The following is a 21,327-nucleotide window of genomic DNA, read 5'->3' as shown; positions in this document are numbered from 1 at the left end:
AACTTGGTGTGGGCAAGTGAGAAAAGCCTTCACAATTGATCTTCATGTGCAGGCAAGTTGGTACATCAGTGCAAGAATTAGGGGATCCTTTAAAGCAGCGGTTCCCATTTAGGGGTCCTGCATATCCCTGAGGGTCCGCGGCCCCATCCCTTGCCTCCATCCAACTAAATTTTTGCCATTTCTGCATGATACCGAGGTACCACTGTAACGAAAATCCTTTGCTTATTAGGGACTACCCCACTTTCCCCCAAAAAAATATTGCTTTGCAGAGGTAACTACCAGAGAGTTATCCAAATTTTCAGAAGTAGGGGGTCCATGGCTTGGTTTTGGAAAAAGAGGGGGTCCTCAGTAATTAGCTAATTGGGAACAACTGCCTTCAATAAATCCTTTGGCTATAGCCTTTTAAACTGGGGCTGGTGTGTTGTGTGTATTTTTGTGTTTCCATATTATGTAGCCCCCTGAGCTCCTCAGGTGAAGAGCCCTACAATAAAATAATAATAATAATAATAATAATATCATCTGTAAAATCCACTTTCTGACACGCCCTTACAAAAGGCAATGAGGCCAGGCAGCTTCTCCTGCCCACCCCACCATACGGGCTTATAAAGAAAAGGATATTATGTGGAAATTGCAAGTAAAGATGTTTTAAATCAGGACAGCAGCAGCGACGGGGTGGGTGGGGAGGACCCCTTCAGCTAATGAAGCATTCACTTACAAGGAAATTGACCGAGCTTGTGGCCCATGTGGCTCTTGTTCCCCACACTTGACCTGCCTTTTCTCCCCCCGTAGGGACCTGTCCAGGCCCCCTGGCACCCCAGGAACAAGACCTCCCCCCGGCCGGCCTCCCTCCATGCTCGGCTGGCTTTCCTCCCAAGTGTTTTTCCTGCCTGAGGCAATTAAGTCGCCCTCGGAGTCTCTGCCTGGTTCTGCCCAGGCAGGCGCTGAGCTCTCTGGAAGGCAGCGAGAGAGAGAGAAGGCTTCTTTCCTGACCTACTTCTGCTGGAGAAAAGGAAAGCGCTGTGCTTTTCTGAAGTCTCTGGAAGGAATGAGTCAGGAAACGCCTTGAAGTCGTCCCTGCCCAGGTTGTTTCGCTCCATCGCAGAAATGAAGCCTCACATTTACGGGGCAAAAAGCCCCCTTCCTCAATTCAATTCTGACACTGCAATAAATGCTCGTTCTGTAGCTGGTGCCTGTGGAGGGGACCTTGTGGGGAAACAGAAGTGGTGAATAATGTGTGCAGGACAGCAGGAGAGGCAATAAACTCTAAATATTCATCTCCAATCCCAATAGACTCCACATTTGAGGGGGAATTACTCTACTCAGGAGCTTCATCCTGAGGTAAGTTATCCGAGCAGATTCCCCCCCTCATTCTAAACTACTCTTGTAGTGGAGTCATAGAATCATAGAATCAGAGAGTTGGAAGAGACCACAAGGGCCATCGAGTCCAACCCCCTGCCAAGCAGGAAACACCATCAGAGCACTCCTGACATATGGTTGTCAAGCCTCTGCTTAAAGACCTTCAAAGAAGGAGACTCCACCACACTCCTGGGCAGCAAATTCCACTGTCAAACAGCTCTTACTGTCAGGAAGTTCTTCCTAATGTTTAGGTGGAATCTTCTTTCTTGTAGTTTGGAACCATTGTTCCGTGTCCGCTTCTCTGGAGCAGCAGAAAACAACCTTTCTCCCTCCTCTATGTGACATCCTTTTATATATTTGAACATGGCTATCATATCACCCCTTAACCTCCTCTTCTCCAGGCTAAACATGCCCAGCTCCCTTAGCCGTTCCTCATAAGGCATCGTTTCCAGGCATCGTAGTCTCATGTCTACATTTTGAATCATAGAATTGTGGAGTTGGAAGGGACCCCTAGAGCCATCTAGTCCAACCCAGGAATCTCAGCTAAAGCACCCATGAGAGGTGACCATCCAACCTCCGCTTAGCCTTTTCTCTTCAGCGCAAGATACATATTTCCAAGCACATCGTGCGCATAGGTGTCCGCAAAAGTAATTTGGTCCAGGGAGGCCTGTGACTTGCAGCTACAGGTTGTTGACTTGACTGTCTGCAGTCTTCGCACAGCTGAACCCCCTGCACCACCACGCGGAGAAAGCAAACTGTGTAGTTGTTGGTGATTCACTATACAGCAGGGGGTGATACCTTTCAGAACCGACTTGGAACAAATTGCTTCATTTATCCCTTTGACAATAACAGAGCAAGGCAGTAGGAAGACACGCAGCTTCCATTTGTCCATTGGAACAGCAATACCGTAAGACTCTAAACCAAGTTTTTTTTTAAAGCAACAACAACAACAACACCCTAAGGCTGAATTTCACACTTTTTACACACAATCTGTCTCGGCTGTGGTGAATTCAAGAGGTAAGGTCTGGAACCAGTCAGGTGTTTTTGTTGTTGTTAATGATTGTCTGTCCATAACATAAAGGAAAATGTAATACCAAGTGGTATCCAAACCTCTCCATTCTTAAGGAAATCAGCCCCGAGTGCTCACTGGAAGGACGGATCCTGAAGCTGAGGCTCCAATACTCTGGCCACCTCATGAGAAGAGAAGACTCCATGGAAAAGACCCTGATGTTGGGAAAGATGGAGGGCACAAGGAGAAGGGGACGACAGAGGACAAGATGGTTGGACAGTGTTCTCGAAGCTACAAACATGAGTTTGACCAAACTGCTGGAGGCAGTGGAAGACAGGAGTGCCTGGCGTGCTCTGGTCCAGGGGTCACGAAGAGTCGGACACGACTAAACAACTAAACAACAAAATACCAAGTGGAACATCCTTTAAACAAAAACTGGAGTCTTTGGAGGCCTTGGCCAAAATGGCCACTAACATCTGTCCTTGGGTTAGGTCTGCAACTTTTGGAGATCTGCCCTCTCTGGAATATCTCTTTGGAAGTTGTTCTACCTGGCTTTTTGCCTTGCCTTCCAGTGTGGGAATATTCCACCAGCTTGGAGCAACCAACTTCAGAAGATTCCTGCTGCAGCTTACAGATATTGAAGCACCAATGGGTCAAGACTTCCTCCTTCTCCTCTTTCCCTTTAGCCTCTTCTTAGGGTGGAGCATAAGATGTGGGTGACGGATGAGCTGTGTGTGGTTCACTGAAGATCAGAATGTAAGAGGCAGGCTGCTGATTTCTGCCAATAATTTCCAGGATGAGCGGTTGGGTTTGGGGGCCCGTGTTGTTCCCTTTCAACCAATTGTCTTCTTGGGCTGGCCAGGAGGGACACTGTCCTCATGCTGTGTAACTGGGTTTCCTTCACCAGCATCTAGCAGGCACCAAGCTGGAGAAATCTGTGGAAGACAATTGGGCTGTGAGTAGCCCTCAGAAGGCCTGGCCCTCCTTTATGAAATCCTTGGCGCCCGCGTTGCCAAGGACTGAACATGGAAGCTACAGCATACAAGCTCCATTGCTGAACCTTCCCTTGTTCAAGATCCTCTACAGTCCTTTTGTGTTTTTGTGTGTCAGCGAACATGTCATCTATATCAATCTTGTTGTAGCTCCACTCTGGTAAAAATCCACAAAGGGGGGGAGGGAGGAAGAGCACCCCGTCCTTTTAATTAAATGCTCTAATGCCAAACCCAGGAGGAAGAACCAACTATTAACTAGATTAGAGTTAAATAACATGAGGAAATTTTTTTATTAAAAATCCTGTGCTGTTTTTATCTCCTAATATAAGAATGTGTCACTCTGAATCTGAGTTGTGTCTTCAGATTCCTTTCCCCCCAAAGCAGACGTGTCATGGTGCACTCCGCTAAAATAACAACAACTCAGCAGGGAATATTTACGTTGTGCAGATGTGGTTCTGTCACAAGTGCCTTAAACTGAAGTTGCAAGCAGCTTAAAAAGGATAAGAATCCTTGTCTTCTTACACAGGAAAGAAATCTAAAATGCATTTAACTGCTAATTTAGTAGCTCTGCGTGAATGCTGATTGGGAAGGCGAGAGGAAGAACTGAGGACCTTGTCTGAAATAATGGGTCTGTTTTGTGTTATTTGTATTGTGGCAAGAGTATATCAAAATGATAAAGATGCATGAAGGCCATAATCTGTATGGCATATTGTAAACCTATTGTAAATAAACCTGTGGGCTTTCCTCAGTAGATTGGATCAAGGGAGTGGGGGAATGTTTAGCCTGTAAGGTCCATGAATAATCATAGTTCAGAGGTCCCGGGCCCTAAGGAAGTCAGACTATCCTCCACCAGGGCCAGGGCCTTCTCAGTAATGGCTCCAACCTGGTAGAATGCTCTGTCCCATGAGACCAGGGCCCTGCAGGATTTAACCTCCTTCCTCTGGGCCTGTAAGACAGAGCTATTCCGCCTGGCTTTCAATTTGAACTTAGCCTGATCTTTTATTCCCCTTCCTCCCCCTCCCCTTTTTATGAAGATTACCCACTCTGGGATCCCACAGCTAATTCTCCCCTGGTCTTCTCGCTGGCTCAAATAGGACTAATTTAGCCAGGTAGCCCTGGTGATCATCTAATGTTCATTGGATGGATTTTCCCCTAAATTGATTTTTGAATTCTGAATTTATTGTCATTCACGTTTTATACTGTATTTCGTGCTGTTTTTGTTGCATCAATTAAGTGTTTTAAATTTGTTGTTAGCCGCCCTGAGCCCAGTTTTCTGAACCGGGAAGGGCGGGGTATAAATAAAAAAATATTATTTATTATTATTAAAAGAGGAGACATGTAAGGCATCTTCAAATATCATAAGGCAGAGCCGTAGCTACAGGGGATCTAGCCAGGGTTTTTTGCCCCATTAACAAACTACAGTTCCCAAGACTCTTTGGGGGCAAAGAGTGTGCTTTAGATGTACATTAAATGTCTGTTGTGGGTGTGCCCTTACTCCTCTTACCACATGATTACAGTGGTGCGAGAAAGTCACTGCAGATGCTCAGAAGAATCACATCTTCCTTTGACTGGCTTTTTGCCATCCCCGTGGCCAGACTTGCTATCTAGATCTGGATATAGAATAGGGGTGCCTGTGACCCTCCAATCCCTTCCAGTGATGGTGATCTCGTTTTCTCTCTGAAGCTCTTTCTCAGCTATCTAACTCTTTGTCAGGGAATTGGCTTCTGCGATGAAAGTGTTGAATATATTGTCTTAAAAAAATAGCTGCTGATTCAATGTTTCCTCTCACTCTTGCTTTTTCCATGGCAATTAAACCTCTTCGCCCCCCACTGATAAGCCGTAGGTCAGGGAATCTGCAATCCATTTGGTTGCTTAGACAGAAGAAAGGCATTGGCAAAGTTCTGGGCCTCATAAATGTGCTGCGAGTAGAGATGGATTGTGGAGTGTTTTGGAACACCAGAGCCAAAAATAAAGCCGTATTCTGTAAACAAGAGATGATGAATTTTGGATAAAAGTTACAGATTTCTTTAATCGCCAGGGACTTTGTATTTATATCCTCCAGTCATCAGAAGTAACTGCTGTGTCTAGGATTAAAGAAACAGACTGGTGTCAGTGCATGAATAATGAATTTTTCATCACAGTGGTAAGCTTGAAATGTTTTCCTGTGCTATTATGATATATCTCTGTCTGTGCATTTATGGCAAATGTTTCCTGCTTACAAACACAAGGAAATAACCCTTTATTTTAAGTAAGGCTTGTTTGGCTTATCTTGCTTCCAGGTGTTTCTTAGCTTCCTACAATCTTCAGTGTTGGGAGGGGAAAGAGAATTTCTGCCTTGCCCCAGCCCCCAGCCCTGGGAGCCTTTGAAAACAGCAGAATCAGCCGGGAAGAGAGGAGTGCAGGGATATTTTTAAAAATTTTATAAGCTTGTTTCTCAGTTTCATCCCTTTACATGGTTTTCTATGTTTATGTTTTGTGGTACTTTATGCATTGTGATTTGCTGTTATTTTTATTGTTTACAGATTAGTAACTCTTCGTAATTGATAAGTGTAAACTGTTGAATTATTATTTGCTGATGTTTAATTTTACTGTTTAACTATTGGATTCTAATGGATTATTCAATATTGCTTCATTTGATAGAAGTTGTTTATTTAAAAGTTATCATTTGTTTTTATATTGGGTCAGATTGTTACTATTAATGTTTGATGTTTTATTATTATCATTATTGTCATTTGTGTTGGAAGCTGCCCAGAGTGGCTGAGGCAACCTAGCCAGATGTGCAGGGTATTATTATTATTATTAATAATAATTAATAATTAATACAAACCCCAACCCTCAGATTGCTAGTATGCAGAGACCCTAATTCTCTATGGGCCATTTATACAATACAGTGGTGCCCCGCAAGACGAATGCCTTGCAAGCCGAAAAACTCGCTAGACGAAATAGTTTTCCGTCTTTTGAGGTGCTTCGCAAGACGAATTTCCCTATGGGCTTGCTTCGCAAGACGAAAACATCTTGCGAGTCTTGCGAGTTTTTTCCCTCCCCCCCCCCTTTTCCTAAGCCGCTAAGCCGCTAATAGCCGCTAATCCGCTAATAGGGGTGCTTCACAAGACGAAAAAACCGCAAGACAAAGAGACTCGCGGAACGGATTATTTTCGTCTTGCGAGGCACCACTGTAGTCTCATTTTCAATATATTATCTCAGGTGAGTAACCTGCAGTCCCCGGACTCGCTTCCAAGGAGGAAGAAGGATCACAGAGGGAGGTGAAACAGATGACGCAATGGAAGGAAGGCGGCCGGGAGAAAGTCCTTTGCAAGAGGCCAGTTTGGACCTCTGGCAAGAAGAATCTGTCCTTTCCCTGGCAGCAGGCAGGGCCGGATTTAGGTTTGATGAGGCCCTCAGGTACTGAAGGTAATGGGGCCCTTTATATGTCCAGCTGTCCTTTGTCAACAACAAATTGCCGCTGGTTTTTGTGTTGAATATCTGCTATATAGTAATTTATGGGCCTAATAGGTATCTAAAGCCATTTGCACATAACAAAATATGTATTTTATCAAAGTACAGTCATACCTCGTGTTAAATATGCTTCGGGATGAATATTTTCGGGTTTCATCCCGCGGTGACCCGGAAGTAACGGAAGTAACACTCAAAATGACGTCACGCACATGCGCGAAAGCGGCGAATCGCGACCCGCGCACGCGTGGAAATGGGTTGTGTTTGCTTCAGGATGCGAACAGGGCTCCGGAACGGATCCCGTTCGCATCCAGAGGTACCACTGTAATTATTACAGCCAGTCCATGCAGAATGTAGGCACCCTATATATAGAAATGAGCAAACCAGTGACATTTTAGGGAGCAGGCTAGCAGGCCAATCCTTGCATCATAGGATCCTACACAACACAAAATGCTGTTGCTGTATGTAGGTCTTCTTTTATTTGTTTTTTTATCTTACATTTTGGAAATGTGCATCCAGGTTTTTTCCCTTTAAATTTTTTGGGGGGGAGCCCAAGAGAGTGGGGCCCTAAGCTATAGCTTGTTTAGCTTATACATAAATCTGGCTGTTTTGAAAGCGCCAGTCACTGCAAAATCTTGGTATGGTTCCTAGGCAGATAGGAATCTAGGTAAAGGTAAAGGTACCCCTGCCCGTACGGGCCAGTCTTGACAGACTCTGGGGTTGTGCTCCCATCTCACTTAAGAGGCCAGGGGCCAGCGCTGTCCGGAGACACTTCCGGGTCACGTGGCCAGCGTGACATCGCTGCTCTGGCGAGCCAGCGCAGCACACGGAACGCCGTTTACCTTCCCGCTGGTAAGCGGTCCCTATTTATCTACTTGCACCCGGGCGTGCTTTCGAACTACTAGGTTGGCAGGCGCTGGGACCGAGCAGCGGGAGCGCACCCCGCCGCGGGGATTCGAACCACGACCTTTCGATCGGCAAGCCCTAGGCGCTGAGGCTTTTACCCACAGCGCCACCACATATAAAAAACTGTGAAAATGCTTTTTTTTAAAGTGTTTTGAAAAATACATTGAATTTGCCATTAGCTTGTCATTGCCACCTAGTGTCACATTTGTATAATGTACTTAAAACACTTAAACCGTTATAATAAACTGGTCTTTCTTTCTCCTTCCAAACCTTTCCCTTGCCACCACGATTTTACCTTACCTCAAAACCAACTGGAATTAGCCTCCTGTTGGGCTTGATAATCACTGTGCAAAATTCCTTAGCTTCTTCTTGCTAGCGGCTACCTGGCGGAGCACATTGTAGTTGGGGCATCGTCTACGCCTTCAATTTTTGGGTATTCCATTAAAGGAATCCGGCGGTCGTGGATCCTGTCCGATGCCTGTGTGGCGGGGGGCCATGGCACGACCCTCGGTGGCATCAGGGGAGAGCTTATAGTTGGATTAGCATCAACAGGCTCCACCTACTGGTGAATAAACCCCCTTTTTAGACTCACCCCTCTCCAAGTGAGTGGAGTCAACTGACGTGATCCAATGCCTAAGCCAATACCTTTTCACTTGCTGTAATCAATAAAGTTGTGGCCTTTTCTTGCCCGTATTTACATCTGTGTAGCTGAGTCCAGAGAGAGAATCAGAATAATAACACTGAGTGAATTTTTTGAGCTTTCGTTTATTGTTGCTGCTGTTATTTCACTACCTTTTCATTATGGCTTTCACGTACAAAGAGTTGTTTCTGTGCTAAAAGGAGGGCTTGTTAAAAGCGCAGAGCACGTAAATGGGGATAGATCAATTGATTTAAGGCAGAGGGAGATGTGAGAATCTAAAATCGGCTAATGCAAGTTCCTATATCCTCCTCTCCTGCCGGCACACACGCTTTAATGAACTGTGCCAAGAATACATATCAAGATGTGTGCGACGGAATGTAATTATTCACTGGACACTGTTAGAAGTGTTTTAAAGTGTGCCCGAATTGATAGAATTGTGTCTCAACAGGTATTATAACAAGATGTGTACATTTGTCGGAAATGCTGTTTAATTGAATTGGCTAGTTAAATCCCCTGAAAAGGACCACGGGAAGGTCAGTAATGAGAACGCTACTCAGTCAACCAGGCAGCCGTCCCACGGAGCACAAACGCTTCAGCCTTGCGAGGCGCGATTTAATGATACTAGCAGGAGCTTGTAAAGCCAGAGACTTTATGGAAACTTTTTACATTAAAGCAAGAAAGCTGCAAAGATTAATACTTTTCCAATCTCCCCTTCCTTGTTTACACCATCTTCCATCGATTTCCCTGCATTGACTTCTGCAGGGTAAATGAGAGAAAAATTGAGTTTGTTATCTCTGAGGGTTGCTTCGTGTGAGCTGTTTGTATACTTAGTTGGGGTTCCAGAGACCAAAGCTGTGTGCTGCTTCAGATCAGAGGCGAATAGGATTGTCAAATATTTTAGTTGCCTTGCTCTTCTGCTTGTTCAAACATGAGTGGGCAATGTTGCTTATCTCCATGGCATGGTAAGCTGGTTTCTGCAGATCAAGCTATTGTTAAAGGTACATAGACAGGATGTGTCAAGTTTTTATCATCATTCCCTCTTATAGTGAACAGTGGTTGAGTGTCTATCAGTTTGGAAATACAGTGGTACCTCAGGTTAAGAACTTAATGCGTTCTGGAGGTCCGTTCTGAACCTGAAACTGTTCTTAACCTGAGGTACCACTTTAGCTAATGGGGCCTCCCGCTGCTGCCACGGCGCAATTTCTGTTCTTGCCCTGAAGCAAAGTTCTTAACCCGAGGTACTATTTCTGGGTTAGCGGAGTCTGTAACCTGAAGCATCTGTAACCCGAGGTACCACTATAAACAGAGAAGTAAGGCAGTGATTTCTACATACTTAGGATACCAGACGGCTTATTTCCCTGTGCAATTAGCAAACATGTACATACATGTCTTTGTAAAATGAAATAGAAATGGTGCTTTTAAAAACTGCAAGAAGGCAAAGAAACACACAATAAAAAAGGCTTGAATGCCACCTTGAAAGCTTCTTGATTGAAAGAACAGTATCTGGCCGCAAGAACATCTCACTCTTGGGTAGGCTCAGTCATGATTGCTCATAAATGCTTATTTGTTCTTGAAGCAATTTTTCTGGGTCCCACAAGGCGGTTATGTCACCATAAAGGGAACATTGGCAAGGACCCGGTTTTGTCCATTTCCTAATGGTATATGAGGACCTGAGGCTTTCAGACATGTGGAGTTGGTGTCAGGATGTGACCTAAATGCAGTTATAATAGACGTGAAAAGGGACAGAAATCGCAGAAGGAAACAACTGGAGCGGAGGGTCACTTGGCTTATATTCTTTGTGAATGACTTGGAGGTTTCATCTACAGATAAGTGGTATATAAATCTTGTTAAATAAATAGGTGAGTTTAAGAAACAAACAAAAAACATTTTTCTCCCTACACCGTACAGGGATGTGTCGGGAAGGGAAGTAAACGGAGTTGCCTAATGCTTCTCTCCTCAAGCCACAATCATATGTTGCATCAAGGGGGGTGAAATGTTCCTTTGACAAGACCAAAACATACATTTACCCAGCCAATCAATACAAGAATAGCTGAAATTGCCAGTTTCAAATGTCCACTTCTTCTTTGACTACCTTCCTATCCCCTCTGTCTCAAGATCACCATCAGAGTTTGATCAGGGCGATAGTATTCCTCCGTACTTAAGTTCCCAGTTTGGGCTAGCATTTCTATACATAGTGAATTTGTGGGCTTATTTAAGTTTTTATTTGGGGGAAGGAGCTGTAGGGTCTCTGACATACACAGCAACCTTTACTCCAACAAATATATATATAAATATATATACACGCACATATATACATATACAGTATATATTGTTATCTGTGGATATATTCCTCTGTGTTCTGCTACTTCTGATCCCTTGCTCTTTCTATTCACTCAGCACCACAAACGTCAGTTCCTCCATTGATTTGAAACTTCTGCCATTAGTTTCCTTCTCTGGGTGTTTCTTCCATGTATGTTTCCATAGATGAGCTTTGGATATCTTTACATAATATATTCTGTATGCTCACTTACAAGTTCTACTATATCTCAGTTCAGATAACTTGAAACATTTCGCCATCATCTCTTAGACGTAGTGAGTTATCGCAAACCAGGGAGCCACCTTCTAGTAGTGCCTTGGTCTTATCCAGATTGAGCTTCAGTTTATTGGCTCTCATCCAGCCCATTAACGAGGCAAGACAATAGTCCGGCACATCCAATAATGCATTGGTAGATGACAATAGCAGTAGCACTGATAAGGTGCTTCACTTATTTTCCTCCAACAGCCCTGTAATATATTCTCTTTCCAATACAGTTTTCACTCTGCTGTCACTTAGCAGCATAGGATAGAGCTCTCAGTAGGCTCGGGTTTAGCCTGAGGCTTGTGGAAGTGCAAAAAGTTTTAGAAAAACCCTAGAAGGGGGATTTAGAGTGGGTTGGGGTAGCTAGAAAAGGGATATATAAATATAAAGCTGCCATCCCATTAATTCACTCTTTCTGTGGGTATTTTCTTGTCTTAGAAGGAAGAGCTTTGAAGTTTCCTTTCTCTCTCTCTCTCTCTCTCTCTCTCACACACACACACACACACACCAACAAAATTTGAGTGTCTCTGTTTGTGATGTTCAGTCCATGAGAGCTGCTGGACAAGACAGCTCTAGCAACGCACAAGAGGGAAACAGCAACAGGTTGAGGGAACCAAATGGTTTGCACAACTATTAAAAACATTTACAGTAGTACCTCGGGTTAAGTACTTAATTCATTCTGGAGGTCCGTTCTTAACCTGAAACTGTTCTTAACCTGAAACGCCACTTTAGCTAATGGGGCCTCATGCTGCCGCCATGCCGCCGGAGCACAATTTCTGTTCTCATCCTGAAGCAAAGTTCTCAACCCGAGGTACTATTTCTGAGTTAGCAGAGTCTGTAACCTGAAGCATCTGTAACCTGAAGCATCTGTAACCCGAGGTACCACTGTATGGGGGAAACCTAAGTTGGGAGGACATCCCCCGCATTAAAGAAGCCCAATGAGAACCAAGTGCATTCAATGACTGCAGAAAGTTGGCTGGCAGTTGGGAGCGAGGGGAAGTGAAACCTGCTGGAAGTGGAATGGAAGGTTGTCTCCTGAGCAGTAGCAATCCACAATGCAGCACTTTGTTGTAGGTCATCATCTTCAAATGCTGAGGCTGAGGGAGTATCAGCTTACCTAAGGCCACCTATAGAGTGAAAAGCTGGGCCAGCGGCACACACAGCCACAATGCAGCAATAACAGCAGTTAAATGGATTATTGAATATTGCTTTGGCCAATTTAAGTTGTGTGTGTGTTTTTTAACAGTCATATTTTGGCGTATTTGTATGGGATGGTGTTGTTATGGGATGTGTGATCTTTGTTGCATGTTTTGTCATTTTTATGGCTTGCAAACTCCGTCGTGTGCAGCAGTGTTGACAGGCAGCGAACAAATTAAAAATGAAACGGAAACGAACATCTCTCTCTCCTTCCTTGAAAGGGTCAGAGAAGGATCACTGTTTAAGTGGTGGCATTAGGATGTTTTGCGTTCAGGAAAAATGGCCTTGGAGATGAGAAATGGACCTTGAAAGCTTCATATTCTGAAAGCATTGTTTTTCAGAGTAATGCCTTTCAATTTAAGGTCTACAGCTTTAACAGACTTCAAGGTGTTGTGGGTCATAATCTGATGTGCGTTTAAAAGGTTCTTCAGAGGATTAAAGGATGTGTAGCCCTTATAATGAGCTGCTACCTTAGCAAGAATTTCAGCTGAGAGGAAGAAGAAAAAGGGATCAGCGGACCTGGTACAGAAATGTCATATTGCATTTAGAATACCTGGCTGACTGCTATGCACCAACGAGGCATCCATTTTTCACGGTTGCCTGTACATTCTCTCTCTTCCTTTTTAAGGGAATAGTTTGAATAATCCATATACAAAATCTGACAGCAGCACTATCTTTAAAAGTTCACAGCTGCCAAGAAAAATATATTTGCATGACTAAAGAATAGGAAATGCATTAAATGTTTTCAGTTTATTTGAACTTTGGCATTTTCCGGTGTCCATTGGGAAAGGTCTACAGGACAAAAGCTATTAACTGTTCAACCTTATTCATCATCGTGACTCCGTACCTTGAGTTATACAGTTTACCTCAGGCTTCCTCAACCTCGTCCCTCCAGATATTTTGAGACTACAATTCCCATCATCCCTGACCACTGGTCCTGCTAGCTGGGGATCATGGGAGTTGTAGGCTAAAAACATCTGGAGGGCCGAGGCTGAGGAAGCCTGGTTTACATGTATGAACCTGGATTTATTATTAATATTTTTAAATGCATTTATATCTCACCTTTCTCCCAAGTTGGCGCCTGCAGGAACAGGGCTTAGAAACAGGGTCTCAGGCGGGAGAATACTGGAGCCTCAGTGTTGGCCCTCCAAGTTGCTCACCGGGAATATAAATGTATTGCCTGCAGGCTGGTAAAACCTTGCTCCCACTTTATTTGTATTCTGTATACAGTGGTACCTTGGGTTAAGTACTTAATTTGTTCTGGAGGTCCGTTCTTAACCTAAAACTGTTCTTAACCTGAAGCACCACTTTAGCTAATGGGGCCTCCTGCTGCCGCTGCACCACCGGAGCACAATTTCTGTTCTCATCCTGAAGCAAAGTTCTTAACCCGAGGTACTATTTCTGGGTCAGTGGAGTCTGTAACCTGAAGTGTATGTAACCTGAAGCGTATGTAACCCGAGGTACCACTGTATTTGCAAGATACATTGCTGATGTCACTAGAAACTCATAGGATCAAGGGGGTAAGGCAAATTTTGAATTGGTCAGTAAACGTATCTCTGCCTCATGCTTTGGTTTCAGATGAATGAGGTTTATGAGAAAACCCCAAACAGTGAACTTTGCTGCCGGGTTCCACACCCTGCTAACCAAACCACAATTGTCAAGAAAAGAGGAAGAGGAAAACGAAGACTGAGCCAGTTCTGTGAGAGACTCCTCTTCTGAGGAGGCGTTTTTTCTTCGCTGTTGCTATTTTATTAGGAGTCACTGCTGCAGAAACTACTGGTAAGGCATGCAACTTTTGCTGCTGGGTTGTTTTTTGGTGGTGTAGTTTGTATTCATTTCCACCTTCAAACTGCTTAACATGGCTGGTGACCATAAGCAAAGGTATTTCATATCAATTAGAATTAGAATTTGCAGGAATTTATAGGATGAGGGAAGGGGAAATAATTTAATATGTACTGCATGCAAGCCAAACTGTGCTGTAAACTATGGGTAGTATTCTACCATATACCTCATTTCTGAAATAAAAAAAAGACAGCATAAAAATTGCCATGTTTCTTTTTGGCTCTTGCTACTTGCTGTGTCAGTTTTTTCAAAATGCTGTTGGCCAAATTGCATTATACAACGGGTCCACCATTAATAATTGTAATGATTCCCATGTCCTGGCAATAGTTTTTCTTGCAGCATTAACTGCTTCTGTCATTAGGGTGGCACTTCTCTTGATTCTAAGAGGGGCTTCTGAGGGCAAAATTCACCATCCACAGTTGTCCCTGACAAAAAGATGCTGTGTTTGGAGAAGCACTGCCTGCTGTTTTTTTGCCTGTCATTGCATCTCTTTGCATCAAAATCTAGTAACCACTTTGTGATTCACTTTGCTAGAGACAACTGCTGCTGCATGTAGTTTTAGATCCCATGACTGAAATATAGTGCATGCAACCATATCCAAGTTTTGGGGGTGGGAATTTAAAAGTAATCCACAAAGAGAGGGATGCAGGAGAAATTCAACTGAGTTCACAGTTAAATGTGAACTTGCCAAATTCATACTTTTCAAAACAAGATGAGAACCAAAACAACAGCCATCCTTTGAAATTTGCAGTTACCCTGATTTTTGTAACGCAAGTCAAGTAGTGTGTACAAAAATGCATAGGGACGTGGGTGGAGCTGTGATCTAAACCACTGAGCTTCTTGGGTTTGCTGATCAGAAGACTGATGGTTCAAATCCCCGCAACGGGATGAGCTTCCGTTGCTCTGTCGCAGCTCCTGCTAGTAATTTGAAAGCACACCAGTGCAAGTAGATAAATAGGTACCACTGTGGCAGAAAGGTAAACAGCGTTTCCGTGTGCTCTGGTTTCCGTCACGGTGTTCCGCTGCGGCAGAAGCGGTTTAATCATGCTGCTGCAATACCCGGAAAGCGGTCTGTGGACAAACGCCAGCTCCCTTGGCCTGACAGCGAGATGAGCGCTGCAACCCCATAGTAGCCTTTGACTGGACTTAACAGTCCAGGGGTCCTTTACCTTTACACAAATGCATATACCAGGGTAGTGCGCATATAAGTGGATACAAAAATGCATTGTATTGGGGGAAATTGCTTTGCAATATTGTGCATGTTAGGCAAAATAACATACAAAGGTGTTTATATGCTAATGAATTTCATGATGGCTTTTGAAAAATTGCATATTGATGTGGAAATGTGGGGAGTTGAATGTAAGATTGGGAAACCGAGAAACCGAGAGAGACTGAAATGGATAGGTTCTCTGTCCTGAACATGTGCACGCATGCACAGAAACCCAGTGAGAACATGCGACTGGAAGTTTGGTTCTTTATTGGCAAAGCACTCGGTTACCTCAGCTCCTCAGGTGCAAGAACCGCATGCATTGCTCCTGCACTTGGGTCTCCCTCCATGAGATTTAATGACAGCAGTCCTTAAGAATTTCACTTATGTCAATGCTGATTTTGAGAAGTTTTTCCCCACCCTTCCTCTATGTTTTTACTTCCAGAATGAGAATGCGTTGGAAGATGGCTCCTTCCTTCAACTTTGTGCTCCTCTTCATGCTTTTGCTGAAAGGCGCCTCCCTCGTTCCAGATGTCCAAAACAAGCAGCAGAGCTGTATAGGTATGTGCTGATTTCTTATTTGTTGTATTTATTTAAAACAGCTCTTCATAAAAATATCCCAGATGATGCACTTGTACCTTAAGGGAGAGTGCAGCCACATCCAGAATAGATAAGCCATCTAATTCCCAGACCTAAGAACCACCCCCTCACAACATCTCTGTTTCATCCAGCACACCCCTGCAACAAGGACTTGTGCAGCCACACCTAATTCAGTTGCATCTGGAGCACCTTCCCCACAAAGTGGACATTTGGGACTGAGGGGTAGCTCTCATAAGCCTCCAGCCCATGATAGATATTTTCCAGGAGCAACTATGGCTTCTTTCAAATCACCTCCCCGTCTTGCAAGGAGATGCACCCACTCACTCAAATTCATCATGATGTACAAGGGTTGCGATACCCTATAGTTAGCCACACAGCTTCCAGCATCTTGTCCAAATCTTCAGGCCTCAAGAACTGAAATTGATCCCATAGAACAGGGGCCAGCAAGGTTTATCCTGCCTGGGCCAGATCGGTCCCGCGGAGACCCCTCCGTGAACCGGATCGCGCGTTAGTGTGAGCGCACATGCCTGTGATTTTCGGTGCCTGCGCAGACGCAGTTTTCAACAAAGTGGAAGCAAGTCCGTGCGCTGTGCTGCGCCAATTTAGCACAGCGCGCAAGTGGGCAGCTCAGTTCGGGAGTGGTTCGTGGGCTGATCAAATGACCTCCACAGGCCACCTCTGGCCCATGGGCCTTAGGTTGCTGATCCCTGCCGTAGAATCAGACTATACAGTGGAACCTCAGAAGCTGAATCCCTTTGAACTTGAATGTTTCGGCTCCCAAACTATCAAAACCCAGAAGTGATTGTTCCGGTTTTCAGACGATTTTCAGAAGTTCCTGCAGCCAATCAGAAGCCACGCTTTGGACGCTGAACGCTTTGGAAGTTGAACAGACTTCCAGAACAGATTCAGTTTGACTTCCAAGGTACAACTGTAATAATGCTTTAGATTCAATGGCATTGAGGCTAGACAAAATATCTTTTAATTTCTGTTTCTCTCTGTTTCTCATTTTTCCACTCTTAAATTCACTGCTCCACATTTCCACAGCAATTTGCGATTAACACCCCCCTGAAAACAACCCCCATAATAATTCATTGGGATTTAAGTGCAATTTCTCCCAATAGACACTTTTCTGTATACACATCTTTGCAAGCAATCTATATGTTCACTTTTCCCCAACACATACATAATTTCAGAGCAGTGCAATTTTCAAAGTTTAATTGCACTTCACATCTTATACTTGTTCATAAAGTGTGACTTAGTTACTTCTCATTAAAACACAAACAAAATTAATTTTCTTTGCCACCCTTAATGGACAGGGGCCTAGCAAACATGTTCCATAGCCCATCTCCAAGGCTTCCAGCAGCCTTTTGATTTGGGCAATTGCGAATAAACCCCTCACCACTCAGAAATGTGCTGGTGTAATGGCGGTGGAGAAATAATCCTTTCACTGGCACACAGTAGTGAGATATTCTTTTCAAGCATGTAAATGTCCCAGTTTTATGACCAAGAAATCATAGAATATAGTTTTTGTCTATTTTCAATCTGTATAACTTTTTAGCAGCCATCTCAGCTAAAATAATATTGGGGGTTATTGTTTTTGTTCGTTATTATGTTATGCATTTTTGTGCTTTTATATTGAGAACCTCCCTGTGATCCTTGGATGAAGGATGGTACAGTGGTGCCTCGCAAGACGAACATAATTTGTTCCGCGAATCTCTTCGTCTTGCGGTTTTTTCGTCTTGCGAAGCACCCCTATTAGCGGCTTAGCGGCTTAGCGCTATTAGTGGCTTAGCGGCTTAGAAAAAGGGGGGGAGTGAAAAAATTCGCAAGACGTTTTCGTCTTGCGAAGCAAGCCCATAGGGAAATTCGTCTTGCGAAGCGCCTCGAAAAACGGAAAACCCTTTCGTCTAGCGAGTTTTTCGTCTTGCGAGGCATTCGTCTTGCGAGGCACCACTGAATAGAAATTTTAATGATGATGTTGATGATTATAATGTGCTTTTATACCATCATGATGGCCACAAATGTAGTTTACTTCTGCATTTTTTCAGAATTGCCACCCTGTGTTCACTTGCCTTTTGGAGTTTGTTCAGACATTTTCCTTCCAACTATAAAATGCTGTTGTAAATCCAGTCTGTTCTATGTAGACAGACAAAGCCCTGTTGAAATTTATAAGGGCTACTGTACCTTCAATAAACTACTTCCTGTTTGCATGTTCAGTTTGGTTTTTTTTAATTGTCCCTTCCTCATCAAAACTGGGATATTAGTTACGAGTTGCTTCTTAGTCAGTTTGTGTTCACTCTTCAGAGGATTTTAATTACTGATTTCCTTTCAGCATTTTTTTTTTTAATTTTGAGGGCAAAATTACAGCACTGTTCTGCTAAAAACAACAACACACAAATAGGTGGGGAAATGAAAGAAAACCAATAATGACTGTCATTACCAGGAAAAAGTAAAAGGCTGACCCTGGATGGAGAAATTTTTAAACTGACATTGGAAGGGGTCACTGCTGAACAGGGGTGATCTTCTGAGTAAACATTATAGATGATTGTTGGCCGTAGGGGAGAGCATTGAAAGTTAATGAAGCCTTATATTCAGTGCTGTGTGGAATTTTAATTCCACTTCTGGCTAATTGCAGAATAGCAATGCCTCGGGGTCTCTAGTGCAGTAGCAACCCTTGCTTATCAAAGTGAAAGTGGATTTAGTATAGCAAGTGCTTGCAAAACACATACAGTGGTACCTCGAGTTACAGACGCTTTAGGTTACAGACTCTGCTAACCCAGAAATAGTACCTTGGGTTAAGAACTTTGCTTCAGGATGAGAACAGAAATCGTGCAGCGGTGGCGCAGCGGGAGGCCCCATTAGCTAAAGTAGTATCTCAGGTTAAGAACAGTTTCAGGTTAAGAATGGGCCTCCAGAACGAATTAAGTTCTTAACCCGAGGTACCACTGTTAAGGCTATTGCTAGTCACTTCAGAACTGCAGGTCATCCGTCGGTGGAAGAAGATTGGAAAAAATTTAAAGATTATTTACAGAAATATTGTAAAATTAATGGGCTTTAGAAAAATGGTGGAATGAAGTTATATGGCTTTGGCAGAAATGTTATATGGAATTAGGTACAGATTGATTGTTAATGTATTAAAGGGAAAAAACAAGGTTAGAATATGTTAAGATTAATTACAGGACAGAAAACAGAGGAAGATGGAAAGGAATTGCTGAAACAGTTAATCGAAGTGGAATACAAAAAGGGAGGCGTGAGGAAGTCAATGAAACAAGTGAATGAAAGCTATGACTGGAAATATTGGAAGTATTTTTAATTGTTATTTTTTGGTTTTGTTAGTTCAATGTTTTATGTAGTGTTTTTGTTTTTGCATTGTATTATATTGATTTGTTTAATTTTCTTTCTTTCTTTTTGTAATCTTTAAACTCTTAAAAAAATAAAATTTTAAAAAAACAAAAACAGAACTGCAGGTCATCCGGTTCCCAATCATGGTCTAGCTCAGGTTATTGTTGCTACTGTTCTTACCCTGAGGAACAAGGCACATTCAGATTGAGGAATAGCATTCCTCCAGCCAGCCAGCCCATGAGAACTTCAATAGGGTTTGTTGTACAGCAGTAATCGCTTCCTTGTGATGGGTTTAATTCTGATGCCGGCTGCTAGTAGAAACAACAGAGGGGTAGGGTACACACAGTTCTAGTTTCCTCCACCCCAGGAGAGTTGATAATCAGAGGTAATCAATAAGGATTAACAGTTTCCAGACAAAAGAGATCATGGGAACAAGCCCCGACTTGCAGCGTGTTTGCTAATTGCACAGGGAAATAAGCCGTATAGTCACTGCTACGTCTGCAGATAATTTACCTGATTATAGTCGCAATTGTGGAACTAATTATTCATTAGTAACCCCCTCTGAAGGAAAGGGGGCTATTTATAAAGTTAGCTCTTTCAGCGCCGCAGCCTCTGTATTCAATCATGGAAAGAAGCACATGTAAATGAGGCGTGGTAGATCTGCAAGAAAAATTGAGCATGTACGCGAGTAATTTTACAGGCCCCCTGCTTTCTGTGCGCCTTTCCACAACAGGGTATATACCAGTTTGAAAAAAAGAAAAGAAAAATGTGTTCTCTTAGCCACATTTTAAAACCAGTGCCTTCAGCAGGGGCGGGGGACCACTCGCATTAACTACAATTTTTTGGAATCCTTTACATTTCAAAACTAAGGAAATGAACAGTTTAACAGTTCCCACAATCCAATAGCAAAAGCAATGGATTGCATGTCACCATCTCTTATGTAGTTCATTAATTGGATGCAGCAAATAAGATCCACAAATAGCTACAGTCATTTTAAAAATAAGACCATTACTTTTTCTCCCAGTTGCATGGATTTTATCTGAATAAATGACATGCAACTTTTTAAAAAAATCACATTTCCTTCATTCTGATGGTTGTGAAGCCAGCTGTCCCTGCTTAACTACGTTGGTCTTTCAATGAATTTCAACGTTGGTTCCATTATGTGACATGTATTTTGGGGAAAATACAGGGTGGATAATATATTTCATGTCTCATTTTTAACATTGAAAAATATACATGCAGTCATATTGAAAGAATCATGGTTTCCCCAATACTCAGAAATGTTTAATGACTGGAAGCACTGCAAAAACCTCAGCCAAAACAGTTGCACTCAACAACTGTTGAGGACATTGGCATGCTAGAAAGCATTGCTTACACCCTGTGGGGTCCTATAGTTAGCATGCCCGTCAAAACCACAATTCATTTTATGCTGAAAATCAATCTAAACTCCGAGCTTCAGCTAGTGCCCGTTCAGAGTGAGTTTACTGGTTTCTGAGCAATTTATGCGAGCGCAAATCAGTGCTTGATTTGATTTAAGGATAAGAAGAAAATTCTGTTCTTCCGTCTCTTCTTATTCCTAGGTCCATGTCACCATATCAGTATGAACAGTTAAGACTGCAGAGTGTACCCATAGTCCGTTTTCAAGGGTGAAGGGCAATGAAAAGAAAGGAAGGGACATGGAGAGGAAATTGAGGAAACAGGGAATCAGCCGAAGAGATAATGGATGCTAAACAATGAAGAAATAGCAGAACGGGAACAAGTGTTCGTACAGGTCTTAGGGTCCTGAAGTTAATATCAGTCAAGTCACATTTACATTGTTGTTAAAACTACAAATGGAATGAGAAATAGATTCTCAGTTATTGTCCTTGGAAAAATTGCATATTACACTAGCCTTTTGTACTTTATACTCAAAAAGCTCCAAATAATGTGTTGTATAATGTGTTCTCAGGCCAAGGTTTTGGCACTCATCTCGCTTTATTGGCCAAGGGAGCTGGCGTACAGCTTCCGGGTCATGTGGCCAGCATGACTAAGCCGCTTCTGGCAAACCAGAGCAGCGCACGGGAACACCGTTTACCTTCCTGCTGGAGCAGTACCTATTTATCTGGAGCAGTACCTATTGATGTGCTTTCGAACTGCTAGGTTGGCAGGAGCAGGGACTGAGCAACGCGAGCTCACCCCGTCGCAGGGATTCGAACTGCTGACCTT

The 21,327-nt window shown here is 43.2% G+C and overlaps 1 protein-coding gene across 2 annotated transcripts in view; it reads left to right on the top strand.

Moving 5' to 3' along the window:
• Nucleotides 1-6,648: 6,648 nt before the first annotated feature.
• The window catches only part of AOAH (acyloxyacyl hydrolase), a 94,625-nt gene continuing 79,946 nt past the window's right edge, over nucleotides 6,649-21,327 (top strand). The window contains exons 1-2 of one of the 2 annotated variants that reach the window (XM_083706352.1): nucleotides 6,649-6,768; nucleotides 15,626-15,741. In XM_083706352.1, the coding sequence (XP_083562478.1) occupies nucleotides 15,627-15,741 (115 nt within the window). In that variant the 5' untranslated portion in view covers nucleotides 6,649-6,768; nucleotide 15,626. Of the gene's footprint in view, nucleotides 6,769-8,426; nucleotides 8,461-15,625; nucleotides 15,742-21,327 lie in introns of those variants that run through there. The other variant, XM_083706351.1, reaches the window with a different exon arrangement.

Source organism: Podarcis gaigeae, assembly GCF_964106915.1.
Source record: "Podarcis gaigeae genome assembly, chromosome: 12".
NCBI lineage: Eukaryota > Metazoa > Chordata > Lepidosauria > Squamata > Lacertidae > Podarcis > Podarcis gaigeae.
Note: the sequence above shows the minus strand (reverse complement) of the source record. Positions and strands in the feature narration are given on the sequence as shown.